General features: G+C 40.3%; 1 protein-coding gene across 1 annotated transcript in view; it reads left to right on the top strand.

The window, feature by feature from the left end:
* Positions 1-23,986, top strand: part of SPTLC2 (serine palmitoyltransferase long chain base subunit 2) — a 77,946-nt gene extending 53,960 nt beyond the window's left edge. The window contains exons 10-12 of the mRNA XM_038137540.1: positions 10,615-10,750; positions 12,761-12,890; positions 17,909-23,986. Of these exons, the coding sequence (XP_037993468.1) occupies positions 10,615-10,750; positions 12,761-12,890; positions 17,909-18,028 (386 nt within the window). The 3' untranslated portion in view covers positions 18,029-23,986. The remainder of the gene's footprint in view (positions 1-10,614; positions 10,751-12,760; positions 12,891-17,908) is intronic.
* The last annotated feature ends 629 nt before the right edge of the window (positions 23,987-24,615 follow it).

The following is a 24,615-nucleotide window of genomic DNA, read 5'->3' as shown; positions in this document are numbered from 1 at the left end:
TAAATTAATTTTTTCAGGCTGGCAGAATTTTTTCAGGCTGGCTGACCTCCTAAAGAACCTGCTGTAGGTCAGCTCTCCCATACTGTGTGAGTGAGTGATACCTTTGGGTGGGTTGTGCAGGTGAATCACTGTTGATCCCTCTTTCTGCCTTGGGGTGTGAGTTTGTGTCATAAGTCTGCTTTCTGACAGATGATAAGTGTCTTAAAATCAGCTTGAAATCTGCACATGCTTGGTCCTTAAACATCCATTACAGCATTTTTAACAACATTGTGCTCTTCCTGTCTCTTAGTGCAACTTTTCCTTAAAAGGTAAAAGTTTTGGTATTTAATTACTGTTGAAGTGGAATGTTGTTTAGTGTTCTTTCTTGGTTTAAAATCTCACTCTATTTTCTCTGGTTTTAAGTTACTCGTTGTAGCCCCTAATAGGTACTACTTTGTTTCTAATCTGACCCTTGCTTCCAGTCAGATATTCATAAGTTGTGCTTGTCCTTTCAGGTAGTTGGCAAATCCAAAAGCATTTTGCCTATTTTTTTTTATCATGCATATATTATTAGAAGTAATGCTTGACTTGTGCTTTTCAGGTGAAGCCTTCAAGAGGAGAGTTTTCTATATCTTCTATGAAAAACATGTTTATGGCAGTAAAAGAGTAGTAGTGCTATTATGTCTTCTCAAAAAAAAAAAAAGACATTGACTGTTGTGTTGGTTTTTTTAATATTGAGGTATTTACAAGTATAATGTCCAGAAAACAGCTTGTCTTATTAGGTTAACATTGCAAAAGATCTTCATAAGCCCTTGGGAGGCAACTTAGCTTCTGAAAGCTTAGTGGAGAATCTGTTAAATCAGCAGAAGAAGATTGAACTCCTGGTTGAGATTTGAAAAATGCTTGTTTCCAAAACAGAATATGCTGAATTATGTCTTTCACTGAAACAGCCAACCAAAAGATGGAAATGTAGGAATAATAAACAGAATGAAAGCATAAGCCTTTGCAAAAACAAGGGGGTTTTAATGTGGAAAAATTTACAAGCTTGATTGTATAATAGCATCGCTCTGACTTGAAGAAACAAGCTTGTAGAGAATGATATATGTAACTAAGTTTTCCTTGCCAGTTTACTTTGATTTAAGCACTTCCCAATGTCTGAAAATACAGACTTTTTGAAGAAGAAATTTTATTTTATTTTATTTTGTTTGGCCCATAGATAGCAAAGTATATGGAGAAAAAGCACTATCCATGTTAATGAAATTGTGCTTTATCTTCTCTGTCATTGATGCTGGTGCTCTCAGAAGGGAAACCACAGAGTATTGCAGCCAGGTCCATATTCTTGCTGTGCAGGTTGTATGTAGCCATTGTCTGTTTGGGGAACCAGGACACAATGGCATCACATTGTTCTCTGTGCCATTGAAGTGCATTGTGATGTTCCTTTTCTTTCCTTTGTTTGTTTGTTTTCTGTGATGGAGGATTTTTAATTGTATACATGTCTGCTAAAAATTGTAGTAAGCTTACATGGTCCAGGATTTCTGAGAAATTGGGTTATAGGTTGGTCATTTAGTTTGGGAACAATGGTGGATGCTAGAGAACCTACCCTTTATACAAGCTCTTCTTATTCCACACAACAGTCAGTAAACATTAATGCTTAGGTTATAAAATGCCTTTCAGCATTATTTCCTGAAAAAGTTGTTTGAGATCTGCTGCTTTGATCTGCTTTCACACCATATGCATGCTGCTTTCCATCAGGGCTGACCTGCTGGGCAGCAGCTCTGTGCAGAAGGACCTGGGGGTCCTGGTGGACAACAAGTTGTCCATGAGCCAGCAGTGTGCCCTGGGGGCCAGGAAAGCCAGTGGTGTCCTGGGGTGCACTGGGAAGAGCATTGCCAGCAGGTCAAGGGAGGTGATCCTGCCCCTCTCCTCAGCCCTGGTGAGGCCACAGCTGGAATGCTGTGTCCATCTCTGGGCTCCTCAGTCCAAGAGAGACTTGGAGCTCCTGACACAGGTCCCGTGGAGAGCAACAAAGATGATTAAGGGACTGGAGCATCTCTCTCATGAGGAAAGGCTGAAGGAGCTGGGTCTGTTCAGCCCTGAGAAGAGACAATTGAGAGGGGACCTTGTCAATGTACACAGGTATCTGAAGGGAGAGTGCCCAGAGGAAGGATCCAGGCTTTTCTTGGGGGTGCCAAGGAACAGGGAAAGGGGCAATGGGCAGAGACTGATGCACAGGAAGTTCCACCTGAATATGAGAAGAAATTCTTTATTGTGCAGATGTCTGAGCACTGTAACAGATTGCCCAGAGAGGTTGTAATATCTCCCTCACTGGAGATATACAGAAATGTCTGAATACACTCCTGTGCAGAGTGCTCTAGGCTCACCTTGTTTGAGCAGGGATGGTTTGACAGAATGACCCACCTTGGTCCCTTCCTTCCCCATTCTGTGTATACATGCACTCAGAGCTGCCGTAATCCTCATAAGCATTTAGCTGGCCAAGTACCTTCTTTTAGTTAGCTTGATTTTTATTTTTAGTTCTAAGAAAGACCAAAACTTGTTTAGTTCCGGGAAAGCATTTGTGCAAAGGAGGAAAAAGTTTTATTATATTCCCTGGATTGTGGCTATCAGGAGAGGAGAAGACAAGAAACCTGCTGAGATAAGCAGTCCTATAAAATTCATAGCCCTCCTAGCAAAGTGCATCAGCTACTGATGTTAGCAGGGGTCATGCTAGCATCAGTAGAGTTGTGGTATTTGGCAGGGTAGACTGATTGCCAGATACATCCCTTCCTTGACTTAAATAAGCTTTACTAAGGTAAATGATTCTGCCACAAATTAAGGATGGCACATCTATCAGTAGTTAATATAAGGCTTCTCACCTCCAACACCTGGCAAGAATTCTTAAGATGGAACCAGCTTGAAAAACAGTGTGAAGTGAATTACCATAGAGACTGAAAGCAGCTTTTCCACAAAGAATTAATAGAGTATTTTCATCTTAAAGGTGCCTTATGGATCTGATATTAACTTGCTATAATTTGCTTACAGTGATTTAAAACATCTTAATTATGCTCCTGACAATCTTGTTAACAAAACCTATTTCTTTTTAGACACATACTGAGTCTTACCAGAGGCTGTGTGCTACTGTCAGACTACATCTTGACAAGTTCTTACAGAATTCTTACAAATCTCTGCAAATAAATATTTTAATTTCCTTGATCACATAATGGAAACTGAATCTGAAGGTGTTTGATTGCATTACAGCATGAGCTGTTATTGAGGGACTCGGTAATTGGGCCAGTAAATATGTATCACAAGTAGAATGATTCTGCACTGAATTCCAATCTATTTGTATCAAGGGGTGGTTTTTTAATTCTACATTTTTCATTTCATCATTAAAAACAAATATATTAGTTTTCAATCAGTACGTAAGACAAAGGCATGAAATTGCTTAGTTTAGCCTCTCTTTCCATGTTGACAACAAAGTAAATAAGTTAAATTAAGACTGCAATAATAAAACTCTAATATTAGTGTTGAGCATCTACAAGATTGGTTAATGAAAGAATATAGAGTAACTTCATCATAGCTGCTTAATGTGAACTGGTATTTGTTGACCAAACAACAGTTTCTGCATACAACTTACAGTTTCACTGATGAGGAGTCATTTTTCAAGATGTGTCATACAATTTTGCCTTGAAGTGTTTGTAAGAACTAATTAAAAATGTAAAGCTTCCTTCATATTGCAGTAAGTGTCTTTGTTTTAGATCCAGGAGGCAGTGATCCCTAGTGTGATGACAAGCAGATAATATCCTGCCTGTGTGTGGTTTTGCCTGTCTGAAGCTGGTTTGCCCCTCTGAGTTCAGTGTCAGAGGGCAGTCTGTCTGTGTATAATACAACATGCTTTTTATTTCTCAAGAAGCCATGCTGATGAAGTGTTGCACTGTTCAGAACAGATTTGTGATTGCTCTCCAACTACTGCATAGAGATCAAGGCGGGTGGGATGGAAACAAGTACATCCTGATTAAACTGAATTTTCTTTTGTGTCCAATACCATCTCTGATAGCTCATTTATCAACCTTAATAGATGACAGAAATGTTATAAATACTAGATTTTTGTGAGAGAGTAACTTCCACAAATTCTTGAGGTTCTCAGTAGAGATGATTTTTTTAAAACATGGACTTGAGAAGTTACATGGACATTAGCTTTAAGAACTGTCTTCTTTTTTTTTTTTCCAAAGGCTAAGTTCACCCTGGCCTTGCAAAAAATTTTAATTGCTGAAGAATTGTTGTTTATTTATTAATAAACATAATTTTGCAAATATGGGTTGTATGAGAATCTTTAAGTATCTGGACTGTTTGTTTAAGCATGAGCTTTTATGAGAGAGTGAGGTTAAACGCAGGTGACTTTCTCTGTTGATGTGTGTTATTAGTAAACTTGTTGCAAAGGAGTTTAGATGTACTGTGGTGGAATGTGCAGCTCCCTTTTTATCCTGCTGGTAATTATAGCCAATATCAACTCACTACTTCAAGAAGAAGCGTGCTTAAATATCTCTTATGTACTAACAGAATCACACACTGGGTAAGGTTGGAAGGGTCCACCATGAGTCATTCGGTCCAACCATCCTGCTCAATCAGGGTTACCCTTGAACACTTTGCACAGGATTGTATCCAGACATTTCTTTAATATCTGGGCCCCTCAGTTTAGGAAGAATGTTGAGATGCTCAAATGCATCCAGAGGAGGGCAACAAGGCTGGTGAAGGGTCTGGAACATAAGCCCTGTGAAGAGCAGCGGAGGGAGCTGGGGTTGTTTAGCCTGGAAAAAAGGAGGCTCAGGTGAGACCTTGTCATTCTCTACAACTACCTGAAGGGTGGCTGTAGGCAGATGGGGGTTGGTCTTTTCTCTCAGGCAACCACTGACAGAGCAAAAGGATACAGTCTTGAGCTGCGCCACAGGAAGTTCAGGTTAGAAGTCAGAAAAAAAAATCTTCACTGGAAGAGTGATTAGGCACTGGAATCATCTGCCCAGGGAGGTGGTGGAGCCACCATCCCTGGATGTGTTCAAAATATGACTGGACATGGCACTCAGTGCCATAGTTTAGTTGATGGGGAGGTGTCAGGTCTCAAAGGTCTTTTCCAACCTAGTTCCTTCTGTGATACCAGTGAGGGAGACATTACAACCTCTCTGGGCAATCTGTTACAGTGCTCAGACATCTGCACAATAAAGAATTTCTTCTCATATTCAGGTGGAACTTCCTGTGCGTCAGTCTCTGCCCATTGCCCCTTTCCCTGTTCCTTGGCACCACCAAGAAAAGCCTGGATCCTTCCTCTGGGCACTCTCCCTTCAGATACCTGTGTACATTGACAAGGTCCCCTCTCAATTGTCTCTTCTCAGGGCTGAACAGACCCAGCTCCTTCAGCCTTTCCTCATGAGAGAGATGCTCCAGTCCCTTAATCATCTTTGTTGCTCTCCACGGGACCTGTGTCAGGAGCTCCAAGTCTCTCTTGGACTGAGGAGCCCAGAGCTGGACACAGCATTCCAGCTGTGGCCTCACCAGGGCTGAGGAGAGGGGCAGGATCACCTCCCTTGACCTGCTGGCAATGCTCTTCCCAATGCACCCCAGGACACCACTGGCCCTCCTGGCTCCCAGGGCACACTGCTGGCTCCTGGACAACTTGTTGTCCACCAGGACCCCCAGGTCCTTCTGCACAGAGCTGCTGCCCAGCAGGTCAGCCCCAGTCTGTACCAGTGCTTGGGGTTATTCTTCCTCAGATGCAGGACCCTGCATTTGCCTTTCAGACAGTTCTTCTCTGCCCATCTCTCCAACATGTTGAGGTCCTTCTGAAGGGCTCCACAGCCCTCTGTGGTATTGGCCACTCTTTCATGTCATCAGTGAACTTGCTGAGGAGCTGTCTTGTGTCTTCCATCCAGATCATTGATGAATGAGTTAAACAATGCTGTGCCCATTATTGGACCTTGGAGGACACCACTAGTGACAAATATCCAACCAGACTTCTGCCACTTATTACAGCCTTCTGGGGTCTGCCATTCAGCCGGTTCTCAATCCACCCCACTGTCTACTCATCCATTTCACACTTCCTGAATTTGCCTGTGAGGATGTTGTGAGAGATGGTGTCAACAGTCTTGCTGAAGTCTAGGTAGACAATATCCTTTCTCTCCCCACATCCATCCAGGAGATTGATTCATCTCAGAAGTCAATCAGGTTCGTCAAACGTGGTTTACCTTTAGTGAATCCATGCTGACTATTCCTGATCACCTTCTTGTCATCCGTGTACATGGAGATGGTCTCCAGAATGAGGTGCTCCCTCACCTTTCCTGGGATTGAGGTGAGGCTGACTAGCTGGTAGTTTCCTGGGCTCTCCTTCTTGCCTTTTTGAAGACCAGGTGGCATTTGCTTTCTTCCAGTCTTCAGGCACCTCTCCTGATCACCAGGACCTTTCAAAGATGATTATGAGCTGCCTTGCTGTGGTGTCCACCAGCTCTCTCAACAGTTGTGGATGCATCCTGTCAGGGCCCATGGACTTGTGGATGTCAAGTCTCCTTAGGTTTTTTCGAACCCAATCCTCCTTCACCAGGGGAAGAGTCATCTTTACAATACTCCTTCACCATTCCTGGTCTTCAGACCAGGGTCAGAAGTTCCTGAGGAATGGTCTTGTCAGTGAAGACTGATGCGAAGAAGGCATTCAGTAACTCTGCCTTCTCTGCTTCCTGTTAGAATGAAAACTTTCTGAGCATTATGACCTCTAAAGTGGACACCCTCTGTGTGTGATGAAGAATTATTCACAGAACCACTGTATATCCTAAGTTGGAAGGGACCCACAAGGATTGTGAAGTCCAACTCTTACATGAATGGCCCGTACAGATATTGGATGGACCCACAACCATGGTGTTATTGGCACCATGCTCTAATCATCTGAGCTAATCTCAGGGTCATTGTTTTAGCCTGTGGGAACCTGTTCTGGCAGACACTCATTTACTTCCAATGGTTGCAAGGAATAAGCATCTCATGTGCTTTCAGATTCATAATGGAGTACTTTCTCTAGGGTGTTGGAATTTATTTTTTTCTTAAGGTGCATGCTAGCTGCATTTTTTAAAGAATACTTCTTACGTTGTTTATTTGTGACAGGAGAGTGTTTCTCCCCTTTAGATGGCATGTGACCTTTACTTCTGGTACAATGGCAGCATGTTCTTTAGTAGGAGATATATGTGCACTTGAGACTAAACGATGCCCGGGCTACTACAAGCAAGGAAGTGTTTTACTAAATTGTAAGAGCAATCTTGATATGACTGTAGTTAATTTGCAAAAGGGTATAGAAGTACAGGAAAAGTTATTAGTTATCCTCTAATTTCAGTGGTGTTCTGTCAGAAGCTACAGGACCCAAGAGGGACTTGAGATGAGTTGATCTGATAAACAGTTCTAGTTTTTTAACCTTTTGAAGAACTCAGTTCCAGTAATCATCCCCTTTTCCCCCCTTTCCTTCCTTTGCTGAAGGTCATCACATTCCAGTTTCCTAGATGAAAGGACGTTACCAGAATCATTGCACAACTTCTATGCAAGAACAATTGGCAGGGTGGTGTCTGGTCTGGCCTTTTTTGCGTGGTCTTAAAAATGCAGCTGCATACTGCCAAAAAACCTGGTTACTGGAGAGTTTATGCAGTCCTGACAATTTTTCTAGGCCTACAGTTGTGCAGTTGTGGACAAAGCTCTAACCTTCAGGAGATGCTTGGGCTGGGAAAGGATTTAGAGATCCTGTTTGAGTGTTCAAGCACTGTTTGGGTTGCAAGTGGGATTAGCAATGATACCTACTCATTGCTGTTTGCAGCACCACTTGCTTTGTCTTTGTGTCCCAGAAAACATGGTGGAACTGTACTAGCAGTTAACAGCCTGCTACACCTGTGGATACCAATGGAGCAGAACCAGTAAGTGTTGGTAGAGCTGAATACTGGATAAATGCTTGTTGCATATTATAGCAACCCCTATTCAATTAGCATGTGGAATCACTCTTCCAAGTGTAGGATTTTATAGTGGAGTAGGAGACTAAAGAAGTTGAAGTACAGAGAAGAGTACTTGCACAGAATGCAAGGAGAAAGGCAAGCAGAGGACAAGGAACCTGTGCTCAATTTTTGTTTGATTCCTGGTTCTTTGCTTCACCACAGCTACAGTTCTCTTCAAATGGTAGTGACATGTGATGGGTAGTGAGCCATTGAGTAGAGATGCCACTGAATATATTCTCAAGTTCTTTGTAATATTGTAGCTACAAGTTTTTAAATGAGTAATAATTTCATTAAATTACTTGATGGCTCTAGAGTGAAGTAAAAGCTGATAGACTTTTGAGACCCACAAACCTAAAGAAGGCAGCATCTTCCAAATCTCAGTTGCTTTTAATAGGTGATTACATCTCTGTAGAGACTGAAAGACTTGTTCTTGAGACTTGTTTACATCGCAAAGCATTCTTCAATCTATAAGGACAAATCTAGAATCATAACCTGGTTCTGTTGGTAGGAGTTTAGGGAAGACTGTGAAGCAGTTGCCAGCTACAAATTAAGATTGCTCTTTAATCTTTAGTCTGGAAGGCTCCCAACAACATGGATAAGGGTGTGAATGTTTGGAGGGGAAAACCATACAGGTGATGAAATTCCTTCTGCTTCAATTCTGTAAACTCCATGATTTATGGGAACACAGAGAAGATGTATGTATGGTAAAAGCTGCATTCCTTGTCCTGGGAGAGGGGCTGATCACAGCAGCTGTGTATGTTACCTTACTACTCATGAAATCTGATTTGTATTTTGATGCAATTGTATGTCACTTACCTGACATACCAGAAATTGTTGCACTTCTGTGTAGAGATGTGCAGATGCAGCTTTCTCAGAAGATGCCAAAATAGCTTTTTTCTGCATGTAGTTTGCTGTGGACACTTGTGTATTTATTGATTGCCTCAATATTAGAAATGCAAGTAGTGGCTTTTGGCTCACTGTTTTTAGTATCTTGCTTGGTTCTTTTAATTTTATTGAGTTTGTTTCTTCTTCTAAACTTCGTTTTGCAGTCTGGGTTATTTAAAATGACCAAATAATTGGTCTGAAAACATAAGAGAAAGCTGGGTTTGCAGCAGAGGATCTGATCTGATGTGAATAAATTAAAAATGTAGTTTCATAAGTTCAAGAAGCCTTTGTGTTTTACTGAAATCTTACTGCTTTTTGGGGAAGAGGAACTAAGCTTCCAGAGAAACTCTGGGAGAGAAAAGATTAAGAAATAATACTGTTAATGGAGAAGAAGAGATGTCTTAAGTCGCAGTCAGTGCTATTAAAAATATCAGCTTCTACCCACTAATGATAGGCCAAGTTTTGCAAACTTAACAGGTTTCACCTTTTTTTCTTATGCTATGCCTTTGATGGGGTTTTGCTTTTGATTGCCTGGTTGTGGGTGGAATGTCTGATGCTCTTGGCAACAAATACTATATAGGTTCTTAAAATTACATTTGTTCTGGCCTGGAGCAGAGCTGTGTGGGTGTTGGATGTTTCTTTGAGACCTGATGTTCCTGTTAGTTACTCACCTTATGTTATCTACAACTTTAAAGGAAGATGATGAATGTCTAGCAGCCACCTTCACTATGTGGCATAGATCTGCATGCTGTGCATTTAATGGGTCAGTTTTTCAATCACCCGCCTGGGCAAGGCAGTGTTTGGGTAATCAATTATCCAGAAATATACTTTGTGGACCAGAGACAAGTAAGTTAAGTGTTTCTTATTATAGCCTCATCAAAGGCATAGTGCTTAATCTCATAAGCACATTAGAGTTGATCAGAAATGTATTATGATCGGCTTAAGGGAGATGATGTGAACCTTTTTCTGGGCAATACAGGAACATAGTATAGTGTGCTAGGCTAGAATTTAATTAACTGATAAATAGGTTGTTCTATGCATATATTCTGAACATTTAAAATATTTAAATTGTACTAGCTGTCTAATGTCCTGTGCACTAATTTTGACAAATATCAAAGAATCCTTACAGGAATGGCTGAACACATGATAAATTGGCTGCTGCCACTTAACTGAAGTGAGCTGGATTATCAGAAGTAATCAGTTTAATTTAAACCCAGCTCATTTTAACTGAAAAAGGTTAGGGAGCAGCCACGTCATAGTTCAGCAAAGAGATCTAAAGAGGAAAGTAGTAATTTACAATTATGCAGGCAAGCGGGATAAAACATGGTGAACAACACCAGCTGATTCAATAGATTTTCCATTAATTATTCATAGTGTAAGCAAAGTCTTCTTCAAGATGCACTAACTTGTGAATTCTGAGAAAACTTTGAATCTTATTTAAAAGTGGGTAACTGCCTTTTTTTTTGCCGGGTACCTCTTGATTGAAAGAAAGTCTGATATGGGAAAACTAGGCAGTGCTTGGACTTAATAGTTGTGCCTTTCCTGGTCCATTCAGACTTGTCAGAAAATGCATGATTAATCTTGGTTACATGAAGGAGAAGAAAGTACAAATCCCAATTTACATTTATTTTTAACGCTTCCGTAAGCACAAGCAGGACATGAATGTCTTGTACTTTAGTTTGAGGTCTCAATTATGGATGTGACATGACAATTGAGTTCAATCCCACCTTCAATTCTTTTCTAGGGAGAGCACGTGTGCAGCAGCTGGCAGAGAACACGAGATATTTCAGGAGACGACTGAAAGAGATGGGCTTTATCATCTATGGAAATGAAGATTCCCCTGTAGTGCCTCTGATGCTGTACATGCCCGCAAAAATTGGGTACGTTTGACAGCATAACTTCTTTAAAGCCAGGTTGCTATAAGAATATGAAGAGTTTTCTAAATATAAGAAAATATTTGTTTTATTTTTTGCTTTCATGATCATTACTGAATCCTATAAAATATGGAAACTTCTATAGGTGATCTTGAGAAAATTGAGGCTTGTAGCTTGGGGCATCAAGAAAGCACTTCGGGGAAACAATTTTGCCTCTATGTGTCACCTTTTAAAGGTTGGGTTTTGTGTTTCCATTATATTTGTATGTAAAGTGTATAAATGTGCTAAAGAGGAGCTGAAACTGAATGGAAATGAACATTAAAAGTCACTAGAGGAAGTCTTTCAACTAGCTCCTGGATCAGAAGGAGCCAACATTTTCATTTATGAACTTTGAAAATTAGAAAAGGAAAAACAGTGGGGATGGAACATGATGGGACACGACAAAATGTATTTCATGAATTCCATGTTTTTAAGAGATCTAGATCTAATCTCTCAGGCATTGGTATGGTAAATACTAAAACAACTGTAGCACATAGGTTTATAAATTCTTGCTGATTTGTGGGGTGCCGCGTGGATAATTAAGGCTAAAATTCTGCAAGAAGGATACATAAAGTATATATTGTATACATAAAGTATATATTCTGCAAGAAGGATACATAAAGTATATGTAAACAAAAATCTGATTTCAAGGATGGCTTGGCTTTGATTGCTGCTTTTCAGGGTCTGTATGATGCAGTGCTCAATCAACACTTTCATATTTGGAAAACATAATTTCATTTTACACTGCACTGAACATCTCTAGTGCTTGACTAGCTCAGGCTTCAGTCTGGCACTTTTTATGAAGCTAGATACCCTCGTTCTCCACCCTTCTCGGTGTAAGAGAGTTTTAAAAGGCATGTTACCTTTATGGGTGCTGCAGACTACATGTCCAGCACACAGAGGCAGCTGTTTCCACTGCCCAGCTTCTCTACCAGTCAATACAATCTTTTCCTTGGAAATGTTAATGGAAATATTTATTAGCTAAGCAGTTGGGCCAGTATCTTACTTAAAATGAGCAAGAACAGAGAGCTGTCATGAGAGTTGGCCCTTAGGATCTGCATTGGATTTACTTGATCTTTTCTTTGTCCCTTGTAGCCTGTTTTTAAAACAATTTGAGAGTAGTAAATGGATACAAAATGAAGTGTATCGGGATGCACCTATTTGTAAGGAAAACAGTTGTGGCAGAAAATATAAAGACCTAGTGAAAGAATATTATTTTATATGTCCTTATAAACCTCTTAAGTTCATTGCTACTTCTCACAACAAGGTCTGTTCAAAAAGGATTAACCATTTGCTGTGGCATGTAGAAACACCCCCAACTGCACTGCCACTACAGATCTGATCAAGATCTTTGTATACGACACGGCCACTACTTTTTTTAGTCTCCTTAAGAATTTGTTTTGTTGAAGAGAGTAAGTGACATTTGCATGATATTTTTGCACCTTCCCTAAAAATATAAGATGATCTCAATTTACTGTGGTGATTCAGTGGTTCCTGTGATACTTAAAAAGTGGTAAATTCTGTGATGCAATAATGTACTTTAATAAAATTAAATTCATGAAAACAAAATATCTTGAAATGGCAGAAACATCCGCTTTGGGGCATTGCAGCATGAGGGGTTCCTTGTGTAGTCAAACTGCTGAGCCAAAATCACTCTTTCCTTTTGGAAAGATTTCCAAGCTTACATTACAAATCCATTTAGAAACAGCCTGCTAAAAGACCAGTCTCTGCCACATATAATCTTTCATCTTTGTTAGAACTTAATACACTGAAACCTTTTGAGAAGGACCACCTTGGGATTGAATTTAAAAAAGGCTTTTGTGAGCAGGCATTTCTGCCTCTAAAAAGAAAGCACTGGAAACTCCAAACTGGGGTGTGACAGCCTTGCCACAACAAAGGCTTGTATGGTTACCGAGTCCTTATTCTCCTGCTTTGCCACCACTGGAATAACTGCGACTGTCTCCTCCTCTCTGGCAGCGCGTTTGGGCGTGAGATGCTGAAGCGGAACATCGGTGTTGTGGTCGTGGGCTTCCCTGCCACCCCCATCATCGAGTCCAGAGCCAGATTCTGTTTGTCTGCAGCTCATACCAAAGAGATGCTTGATACAGTAAGTGTCTCCTCTTGTCTTCCTTCTGCTCGTGCCTGCTAATAAACAGATACAGCAGTTGTCTGGGTTTTGTACATTGGTTCAGTGTTTGATACACAGCATGGTTGAACCTAATCTTCAAAGCCCTTTGCAATACAGCTGGCAATGACTCCATCTCTTTCCGTGCTTAACTGTGGAATGGCTGCTTAGAGTAAATCTCAGGACTTTTCTTGTCCTATTTTAAAAGGAGATAGTCTTATTCCTGTGAGACAATGCTTTTTACCCTCTTTAAAGGCTATATCTTGCATTGAACTGGTTAGAAGGAAACATCCTGCATCTTCTGACCCTAGATGTTAATGGTAAGAAAAAAAAATAAAAAAGCCTGAGAACCTCCAAAACATTGATATTCCTCTCAAAAGGATGCACATGATTACTAGTGAGAATTTTTATTCTGGAGATTACTATTCCTGTTCTTGTTTAAAGAGCACCGAATCTTAAAATACTCTGTCCTCATGAGTCTGTACCACATGCAATGCCTTACTCCTACTGGCACTTGCAGGGGGAATGGAGGTCCCCTCGAAGGAGGCCTGCATCACAGTTAGGAGATACTGCCTTCAAAAAGTAAGGGTGGTGATTACTCTCTGACTAACAGAGTCGAAAGAGGATTATATGAATAGGTCTGACTATTCTTAGTATGTCTTAGTGGTAGCTATATTCAATTTTGAGTCTTCTGAATAATCTTTTTTGATGGGCATGTGTACGTGGGCTGTCTTAGGCACTGCCAAAGTTCTGCATTGCACTTTTTTCCCCACTTTGAGGGTCTGTGACTCAGAATTTAAATTAGGTTGAGTCATGAATTAGGACTTCATGAGAGTAGACTCTGTCCTATTCAGAGACCTACTTGAAAGAATCCCATAGGACACAGTCTCAAAGAGCAGAGATGTCCAGGACAGTTAATTGATTTTTCCTCCCCACTCCTTCCCTGAAGAATAATCTGTCCTGACTTAAAGGAGAGGAAATGTGGTGGGAAGCCTGCATAGATGAACAAACCAACAAAAATATATCATGAAAGTGTATAAGAGGTCCAGGCACAGACAGGTGACCAAGGAAGAATAGAGAGACAGTCCAGAGCGTGCAGGGATGGGGTCAGGAAAACCAAAGCCTATCTGGATCTCAGTCTGTCAAAGGACATAAAATGTAGCAGGCAGAGCTTTTATGGGGTACTAGTAGGAAGAGAAAGAGTAGAGAAAATGTGGAGGACTGCTGCTGAATGGCACAGGGAAATTAGGTGAGAAATGCAAGAGGCAAGGGTACTCAGTGCCTTTGTTGTCTCAGTCTACTGGTGAGACTTAGGAATCCTGAGACCATGAGATTAGTGGAACGGTATAGTAACGTGGAGCAGTAAAGACTTACCTTTGGTGTGAAGGAGGCTCCAATAAGGGAACATTTAAACAAAATCAACATGCACAAGTCCGTGGCACCTGATGAGCTGCATCCACAAGCGTAGAGGGAGTTGGCTGTCACTTCAAGGCTGCTCTTGATTATCATCTTTGGAGGAAGAGTTCATGGTGGTTGAGGGAGGTTCCTGAGGACTGAAAGACAGCCAATGTCACCTTCTTGTTGAAGAAGGGCAAAAAAGTGTAAGGAACTGCAGGTTGAAAAGCCTTGCCTTTATCTTGAGAAGATTGTGGAGAAAAAAAAATCTTGAAACTATTTTTGAACATTTTGTGGACAAGGTGATTGGGAGTAGTCACAGAGTTAGGAAGGGGAAATCATTCCCAATGTCCAAATATGATCAAGTGGTAACATTTCAATATGTGAACAGCAAATAGGATGCCTAACAGATATTTATCTAATGTCTTACAAAAAAATAGAATCAACCTTTTCATACTTGACTGCTACAGAACTTACAGAGCTTAAAATGACAAGCTTTTTAAATTTAATATCTGTTTAAAAAATTAGTAAGGTAGTGTGTGGTGTGAGCAGTATCACCCTGCCGTGTATCTGCAGTGCTGTACTTGCTGCTCCTGAGTTGTTTCTGCCTGTGAGAGATTCCCTAACACTCCAACAACAGACTGCTTAAGGAATTCCTTCCCAGCTACTTTTCCTGCTCCTCTTCCCTTAAATATCTCAATTTACTTGTTTCTGTTCCAAATAAAGGTTTGGAAGCAGTACTTTCAGAGAAGACCCTCTCCTGTGCTTCCTTTCACCCTGTATAGAATAAATAGTATCAGACTGGGCTCAGAGTGTGGTAATAGACCTGAGTTCATTGACACAAATGAGGGAGCAGTAACTTCTGGGACAGGTGGGCATGGAGTGGGGATGAATGGATTAAAGATGGGAGGAAGGAAAATCAGAAAAACTGAAGTCTCTGAAAGAATATTGCTGCAAATTGAGCTAAAACTGAAACTGTACAAACTTGATGTGCAGGCATTACCTGAGCAATTGTGCAATTTTACAGTTGGTTAGTTTCTTGGTCTTCTCTTTTAGTGAGTAGCTAGGGCCTTTGCCATAATAAGCTGCTTTTGTAGGGTCTGTATAAATACCACATTTGCGCTCTTCCAAAATCTATCTGTAACTTTTATTACTCTGCTTTAAAAACCTCTTTTCCTGTCAATTCTTTCTGCACTTTCCAAAAAATGTTTCAAATTTTGTGCAGTTAACATAAGACTCATTGCTGGAGTACCTCTGTAAGTGTTAAATGTACTAAATTGAGGAAATGCTTGTTCAATATATTAGAGCTTGTCTGCTAAGAAAATTAATCCAGGGCAAAATGAGGTGTGAATTTTGAAGTGAATGAAGAAATCCTGATTTAGCTCAGTATGTGGAGGCTTTTTTCCAAGTTAGCATAACCCTCTTTATGGTTCAAAATAGCTGCATGCTCAGAACCCAGAACATTGGCAAAAGGAGTTAATAAGGAGCAAGTCTTTGTGTCAGTGACTTTCTGCAGTGTTTTCTTGTGATGCAGTGAAAAGGGATTGATTTCAGGCAGCTAATCATTAAGGCAGACCTCAGGTCTAATCCCTCTTGCTAACTGTGGCAGCAATATCCAGGAGGAGGAGGAACTAAAATGAATGGACTTGGGGAGAGCTGGCAGACAGCTTCTTCAAGTCACTGACAGAGGAGACAACTTGGTATCCCATCTGTGTATTCATGGATGCTAACTAGGGCTCTTGTGGTATTTTTTTAAACAAAACGTAACCAGGTTTGAAGCATAGGGAAGAGAGGAATCTCTTGCAAATAATTGTATTTGTAATGCTTCCTTGTTCTTATTAAATACACCCACATGATGAGGAACAGTTCTTAGTTAAAATTTTAACTGGTTTATGTAAATAAAACAGTTCCTTGCCTAAAAATATTTGGCTTAGGATCAGAGTGAAGTCCCTTATAACCTGCATCGCTGTGGGCTGTGCTTTATTTTCAGTGATGAAAAATATATTACACTCTCCTAAAGTCAGAGTACACCAATGCCATTTCCTTTGTAGTCTTTGCTGGTCACATGGTCCTTTTTGTTTTAAATTAATAAAATCCTAAATCTGCATTCAAGAATAACAGTTAACATACTCTTTCAACAGAAATTCAACTTTAAATTGCTTCCATATGGGGTCTTTACTTAAGGCTCTGGCAGACTGTGCCCACACTTTCGTTTTGTTTTGTTTTTACCGAGGTCCAACTTCTGGGTTTGTCATTCCCCCAGATTTTAGAGTGCAGAGGTTTTAGCTGCCAGATACAACAAGCGTGAAGGGCCATTGTTTAAAGAAACAAAAACTCAAACTATCCATCTAGGAAGAAAAAACACATAGAGCTATTAAGCCCCATCTTCCAACTGTCCTCAAGAGACAAGCATTTGACGCAGATTGGAGCATCAGTGTTGAATTAGTGACATTCTGAAGCAATGCTGAATGTACCTATCTCAATAAATTTACAATTCAGGGCAGCGAAGAATGCCAGTGTTTGAATTCAAAAAAAATCATACTGGACTTGAAAGTTATCTTCTGAATTAATTTTTGTCACTTTCCTGTATAAAGTAACTAGCATCGTGTGCTATCATAGATTTGTCTGCAGCAACTGATTTATTTTGTACTTTGCTCTAGGAGTGTTCTGTAGAGAAATGAAGTTTAGGATTTGGCTTTTAACAGACCCTATTGTGTGTGGACCAATGTCTTATCAGAGATTGCAACATAATGGAAGTATGATTAACTGAGCTGGGACTTCCCTCATTTCTTACGCAAGCAGATGTTTGATCTCTGGTAAACTTCATAATATTTGAGTTCAGGTCAAAATGGTGAAAGGCTGTGTTAATTCAGTAGAATGTTCTGGGTCATCAGTTGCTTGAGTGCAGCCTTTGTGGCAACCTCAGTGGGACTTTCTTACTAAGGAGAAAATGCTTAGGGTCCTACCCAGAATAACTTTTTATTTTTCTTTCCTTGGATTGTCTGGCAAAAATCTCCTGTGCCATGTTGTTTATGACACAAAGCTTTCATCTGTAGTTGTATACAGACAATGCAAATTAATCAAATGCACATATAACAAATGCATCTATAGAACTTTTAGCTCACTATTATAGTTTGTCTTTGCTATTTTGCAATTTAAAAAATACAATAGATCACGTTTAGTAACACAGGTTGTTTTCAAACTGAATGATACATAAGGAGGAGTTAAACCTCAAACAAAATGTACATTTTTTTTTCTATTTCAGCTTCATTACCTCCAGGAAGGGAAGAACATTATTCTGTTTTTCTGTCTATGAATAGTCATGGGGTTTGCTGAATATTATAATCCTGTTCTGGAACTGGAGTAGTCAGGTGGATGCATAGGCACTCTCAGTTAAGTGACCAGTGCTGTTTATGTGGTCTCAAAGTTTCTGAACACTAAAATGAAAAAAAAAAATCCTATGCACTTCTGAAGGTGCCAGCTTCTAGCCCAGTAAAATCTCAAGTAAAATGGCTGTCAGAGTAGTCTGCAGGCATGCATAAAGGAAGATGTATGGATAACTTGCACCTATCTCCTCTGCTGATCTACTGTGGTCTCTTTGTCAGGCTTTAAAAGAAATCAATGAAGTTGGGGACCTTTTGCAACTGAAATATTCCCGTCGCCGTTTGGTACCTCTCTTGGACCGGCCGTTTGACGAGACAACATATGAAGAAACAGAAGACTGAACTTCCTCCATGTGCCTCAGTGGGAGGGACACACCCCATGGGACACTCCGTGGCACGCAGGCCACAGCATCCGTGAACAACACACTTATGACTGCTTAGTATAAGAGACATTTCCTCACAATACTGAAGTGGCCACGTCAGCTCTAAATGGCATTTTGTAAATAGGGAGAGGAGAAAAAAATTCTTTGATTTCTGTGTCTTCAGGGTCTGGCCCTAGAGGTGCTTGGCTTTATTTTTTTCTTGTTGCTTTTTTTTTTATTTATTTGTCTCAGTGAGTTCACAGCAACCTAAGTTGGCTGTGGCTGATTAGTTCAGACTTTGTGTGCACCATTAGCCTCCCAAATGCTGGCTGAGATGTTGTGAGCATGTGTGACGCTGGCATGGCAGCATTTTCAGTGTCACTGCTAGGTGTCTGATCTTCCCAATTAGGAATGAGCTGACCTGTCTGTTTCTGGAGACTTCCTAGAGAAACTGTTGATTGCTAACTTTGACATATTTAACAAGATGGATAATCAACCAAAGTTGTTTTTTTTTTTTTTTCATTTGCAGTTACTTATGTTTAAAACTTGAATTTAGCCTTTTTAAAATAAATGTGTTGTTGACATGTCGCTGACAGGACCATTGTTCCCAAACATTATTTAGTTTTGTAAGCCACAGGCAGAAGGACTTCTGGAACTGTAGCCTCTTTCCCTTCCCAGTATGGATACCAGATTGTGTCCTGGTTTTGACACTAATTGTCCTTTTGATAGAGGGTAAGTGATGGAGAGGGGTTTGTTTTGTTTTGTTTTTAATACTTCTGTTTAAAAAAAAAGAAAAAATATGGGTTGAATATGTGTTGCTTTCTCATTTTCTTGTTACTTTCTCTTGCTTTAGAATTATCATAAAGTCATGAACAAGTCGCTAAGTCCTAGAAGGGAGCCCTTGGGTTTAAACAAACCAGAGCAAGTCTCGTGCTTAGTCTTAAGACTAAGCATCCTCAATAAGCAGGCCTATACAAGGAGTGACAATTAGGAGAACCATCTACTTCATGCAGATCTGTGAAAGACTGCTGCCCTTTGCTGTGCTAACTCACTGTTTCTTGTCACCTGTGAGGTGTTCTTCACTGGCCCTGTTATGCATATGGATAGCCTGAATCTTGTAGTCATACATTACATTTTGGCTGGCCAGCAAAGTCCCCATTGGCAGCTACATGTCTGTAGATCTTCCCTGAAGAGAAAGAATTTCCTCACAATTGCATTTAGTTTAATATTTTTATTCTTTTGTACTTCTGATACTTACTGATCAACACTGCTCAAATGAGTGTTCTCTGAGCCAGTTGCTGTTTCGAGTCTTTATTTGCAAGTTTCACACTGTCCCTCTGTTTCAAATAGATGTCTTTGCTCTAACACACCTTAGAACTGGTCTGCTACTTAGTCTTTACATCTTGAATTCTTTCAGTGAACAGAATGGATCAACAAAAAGGTACCAAAAGTTTTAAATATCAGTCAATTGCAGTTTATTTTGTTTCTGTATTTTATATTTAGACATACACAATTTCTGCAAAGATAGTAAAATGTTAACATTGTGTCAATTGGGTTGGGCCAGCTCTTCAGTTTGGGTTAGCAAAATACTTTTTGCAGGTTACTGGGGTTTTAGAAACAAACTGATCATCATAATACTAAAGCAGAGAGCAACTCAAAGCTCTTTGTGTGGTGCTGAAAAAAAATAATTCATTTACAGTTCTTTAATGTTCACTCTGCAACTAACAGGGAGGGAGTGTTTTGGCCACTAGAACCAAGCAGTTCTGCAAATACATGTGGTGAGTTAAAGCAGAATTGGCTTCTATTTTATAGACTATCTAACTTCATGCATTTATAGATCTTGTTACATTTTAATGTAATGGAACTTCAAAACACTGGTTCATTTTTTTACCATTGAATTTCAGAAATTTAATTATATGAGAAGAACTGAAATTGACTGTTTGAAAATAGGTCCAGTTAACTGTTTCTGTCTTAGTCCATTAATGTTGGTTGGCTCTTCCTCTGAAGCTGAGTGAGTGCAGAGTCTGAGAAGTCTGTGTGTGCAGCTTGGATAGCTATGAAATAGTCTCATGTGTTCAGACAGAGTTAATAAACAGCAGTTAGCTGAGCTTACTTTCTCACCCATGTTCTGCCCAGGACTAGCTCTAACATTCCAGCAGATTACCTGCTTTCTGACTTCAAGAAGCTTTACTGATTTTTTTTTCTCTCTGGATTGTACTAGGGAACAAGAGGAGGTTAGTGCAGGAAGCCCTGTCATCAGCCCTGATCCTATTAAGTTGATCTTGAAATGGTTTAAGAGCAGACAAAAGGGATCAATTTAAAGGCTTGGATCAGTAGGCAGCTGTTTTTAAGCATTCAGTAATGCACAGTGTGTTTGTCTGCTGCCTAGCCAACTCAGTTTGGAAACTGTGATGTATTAAGTTAGAAGTGGGTTATCATAGATTCTACAAGTGTTGAATCCTAACCTTGTCTGTGGGAACCAGTTTTAGAGCAGCTTGTCTTTGGAAGGAAGAAAAGCATCTGGAAAAATCTTCATAGTATAGATAAATACTGTGTAATACTTCTGAAATAGTGTTCAAAAATTACTAGTGTCCATTTGGTTTCTAGTTGCACTTGTTGAGGAAATTGTGTTCAAGCTTCTGCCTTTTAGTATCTGTCTGCTGTGTCATGCTGTCTTCATATAACTTTGAATTTTGAGTTGCAAAGGCACTTCAGAAATAATTCTGGCACTTAGCATTTGCAAAGTACTTGGTTACATTTCAGCTTTGCCATATCCTTTTCAGAAAGCAAATCCCCCCACTCCTCTCTGAGGCCTTTTGTTCAAGAGAAGCTGTTTTGCCAAAGTTTGGTAAAAATTATGAAACCTGTTGAAACTGCTTCTGAAAAAGTAAGAGTTACAAGCCCAAGATTTCACACTTTTAATTCAGTAATTCACTGAGCTTGAAAGCCAAGAAAACCTTTTTGCATCTACTAAAAAAACTCCAGTAAAGGTTTGTGCTAGGCAAACCTACAGCATGTATGCTGTCACAGTATGTGTAGGATGGATTGCTGCTTTGATATTTATGTACTGACCAGAAATCTGTCTCCTTTTTCTCCTGGCAGTAGAAATGAATGAAAGAACCAATCTTGAGAGATCACAAAGGAAGAAAAGCTGCTTAAGAAATAAAACTTCAGTCCCTGCCAACTTTTCAGAGACATTCTAATTGAAAATGACTCCTGGTATTTCTTAAGAGATGCAAAATTGAAAAGAAAATGAAGGCTGCTTTTGAACAAAGCATTTTGCTCAGTACTGTATATTGGCTAAACTTACTCATAAATATACAATAGTTACCTTCCCAGTACCTCTCTGAAGAACTAAGCAAGCAAGATTTTGCCTCTGTTGAGCGGAGTGAAGAGTTTAGAACCATTACTGTTTTCAAGGCTAATGGCCATATTCTTTCACTCGTAAGAAAATTGAGAAGCTCCTATTACCGAGCATCAGCAAAGAGTGGGAGATCTGCTTCTTGTTAGAAACTGGCTTTCCCAAGTAGATCTTTGTCTTAAGGAACTTGATTCATAGTGTTCCTTTAGTTCTTTGGCAGAGAAGAAACCAATTTTTTTTGTGTCAGAATATTCAGGGCCTTCATTTTTGTTTTTTACACGACTCAAAGTTTTGTATAGTATGTATATGGTTTACTTAACTCTCTAGTTGCTCTATCTTTTCCCTTCTAAGTAGCATCCTTAATGAACAGTTCTGGTTCTTGAGTTATGGGTGTAGTATGCTTCTGCTTTAGGCAAAGACTCAGAGGTGAGTTGACCAAACATCTGAATGAATTGCATTACCCATCCTCCTCTTGCTGTTTCCTCTAAGAGTGCAGATATGGTACTCGCTATCAGAGCTGCACCTTCACAAAGAACAGGCAAGTGTGCCCATAAAATCAGCAGTTCTGTGCTGTGTGGATGAAAGACTGATACTGCAGAGATGGAGAAAAGGGGTAGTCGATCATTGCTTATTTTCAGCTGTGCAGGGATCTTTCATGTGTTCTTGAACAAGTATCCCTAAATCAGGAGTGCAGTTTTCAGTGCCTGAATGGACGCTCCTCTAAAACTTTTCCACACCAAGTAGGTACTACTTCTCCTTCTTTGCAAATTTTGATTTGTTTTCCTCTGAAAAGCATTTGGCCTACAGCTTTTTGCTTGTTCAGAAGCCATGTTATGTATTCAGGGAGATCATAGGAGAGGTTGGAAGAAAGTGTGAGCATGACTCTTCATTTCATCTAAGAGAACACCTTGCAGCACTGGATCTGGAGCACTATGCCCACGCCCCCTTGCTGCATCACAGAGAAGGAAACTTGTGGAAATGTATCCCAATATACAATGCTCAGTCAGAATGTATACAGTTTAAATATATTATTTTTACAGTTTATATTCAGCCTATGAAAGTGTCAAGCATGCTGGGATCTGTGTGGATGGCACCTTCTGCATGGAGATTTGAGGCACCTGCAGTCTGTTCTGTTTTAGCACTAGCGAAGTGCTGAGCTGTTCAGGAATACTTAGTATCACCCCTCATCAGGTGCATTGTTGGCTTTGGTGCTGGACCTGACACCCAAGTGGCATTGGACCACTATTTGGGAAAAGCACGAGTCATTTGACCTGCATAACCTGAACGCGGTCATAAAAGAAAAAAAAATCTCCAATGCCGTTCTGATGGCTTTGTATTCCTGTAAACATTCCCAACCTTGCAGTCGTTCACCTGTTCAAGGATTCAGGTGTAATACTAGAGCACAAACGTAAAGTGTTTATGTGAAGTACTGTGCTTTACCTTTCACTGAAAAGAGAAGCATTTGTTGCAGACATTGGAGCTGTTGAGCTTATATCCCCAAATGGGGCTGGGTGAAGCAGATGATGACTGGTGTGTGTTGAAGGCCTTAAACTGTGATTCTTGGTATGAAGAATTAAAATTAAGACTGACCTTGAAGAATGCAGTGGATTTTAACCCACAGAAGAATACTCGGTGCTCTTAGTTAAGCAGTATGTACTGCTGTTCTCTCGGGAGGGAGAGGTTCAAAACTCGATTTGTGTGTGATCCTGGCTAGCAGCTGTACAAGGAGATGTCTGTACATGGGAGCCAAAAGTAGTGCAGTTCTCTGCACCAGTGTTCCTGTGCAGCTTAGGTAGTTCCTGTGTACTTCCATCGGTAACTTGTTCCTGGGCTGCTGAAAGTGGGAGACTTACTGAGACAGTCAGGGACTTCAGAACCAGTGGCAGCTAGCAAATTCATTTCCTCACGGTAGGAGAACAGGTCTCACGTGAATATGCCAAGGCTTGGTGCCGTTCCAAAAATACCCACAGTGAGGTGAAACATGCACCAAGCCATTTGACCTTTGTGAACATTCTTTCTTATTTTTTTTTTGCCAAAGCTTATCCTATTCAGACAGTATTTCTGCTACCCCCTAATGGTTTATTAAGCTTAATGCATCTCTAGCCTCCCAATATTAACTTCAGACCCACTTGAGAGAGAACTGAGAAATGCTGGAGCCTGAGGCTTTAGGCGAGCAGCCCCAAAGCCAATGGTGGCCCACATTTCCACAAGCCCTGGGCAGAATTACCAAGTCACAGCACTTCATCTTTAATTGCACTGTATTCTTATGCCTCTGTGTTGCTATAATGTACATATATATTGGATTTTTTTGTAGATAAGACATTTTAGATAAAATTTTTAAATGGGCCCCCCCCCAAATATTTTATGCCAGATGTCTAATTTTTTTTACACTTGTGATTAACATGAATATGGATGCTCTGTGGGCAGGGAAAAAGATACATGGATGGTACATTGGCTTTAAAAAGGTAACAATGCATGTTTAAAAAAAAACACTGGAGAAAAAAAATGCTTGGGGAAAAAAAATCATTCAAATATATTCTATGTTCTGCATAATAAAGACTTTAAAAAAACACTATATCATGAGTTTGGCACATTTTTCTTAGTGAGGCTTTTCCCTATTAAGGAGTCTGAACTCTCTCTTCTTTCCCAGTCCCTTTCCCACCCACCCCCACAATAAAAACCTCAAAAGAATTCAACACATGAGTTTTATATTGGAATGACTGGGTAACACCAGAGCCTGTTTGAGAGCTCAGACAGATCATTGTTCCCCACTAGCCTTGTACTCTAGAGCCAGGAAACCTTGCATGAGAGATGGATGCTTAGCTGGTTTTTGGCAGTCTCTGGGCCATGGTACAGCAAGAGCTTTGATGTGCAGTCTAGAAAAGCCACTTCTGTTGTGGAAAGACGCCTGCAGTCGTAGCTGCTGTTCCTGATGTGCAGCACTCCCACTATGAGCGCCTGCTCTAGCTCGGTGCTGGCCCCAAAAAGCTGCTGTGCTTGAAAGCTAGGCTGCTACCCTTGGGTGCTGTTAAGAGTGTCAGGCTGCTCTCCGCTGCTGTGCTGCTAATGAGAAGTTTGAAGGGGCTTCTTGATCCATCTCGCATGGGATTCTTGACCTCACATCTGTCTTGCAGTTTGTGTCTTGTTTTAAACATTTCCTTCCATTCATCTCAGCCCTAAGTCTGCATAAACCAGATGTTGGTGTT

Source organism: Motacilla alba, chromosome 5 (assembly GCF_015832195.1).
Source record: "Motacilla alba alba isolate MOTALB_02 chromosome 5, Motacilla_alba_V1.0_pri, whole genome shotgun sequence".
In the NCBI taxonomy this organism is placed as follows: domain Eukaryota; kingdom Metazoa; phylum Chordata; class Aves; order Passeriformes; family Motacillidae; genus Motacilla; species Motacilla alba.
Note: the sequence above shows the minus strand (reverse complement) of the source record. Positions and strands in the feature narration are given on the sequence as shown.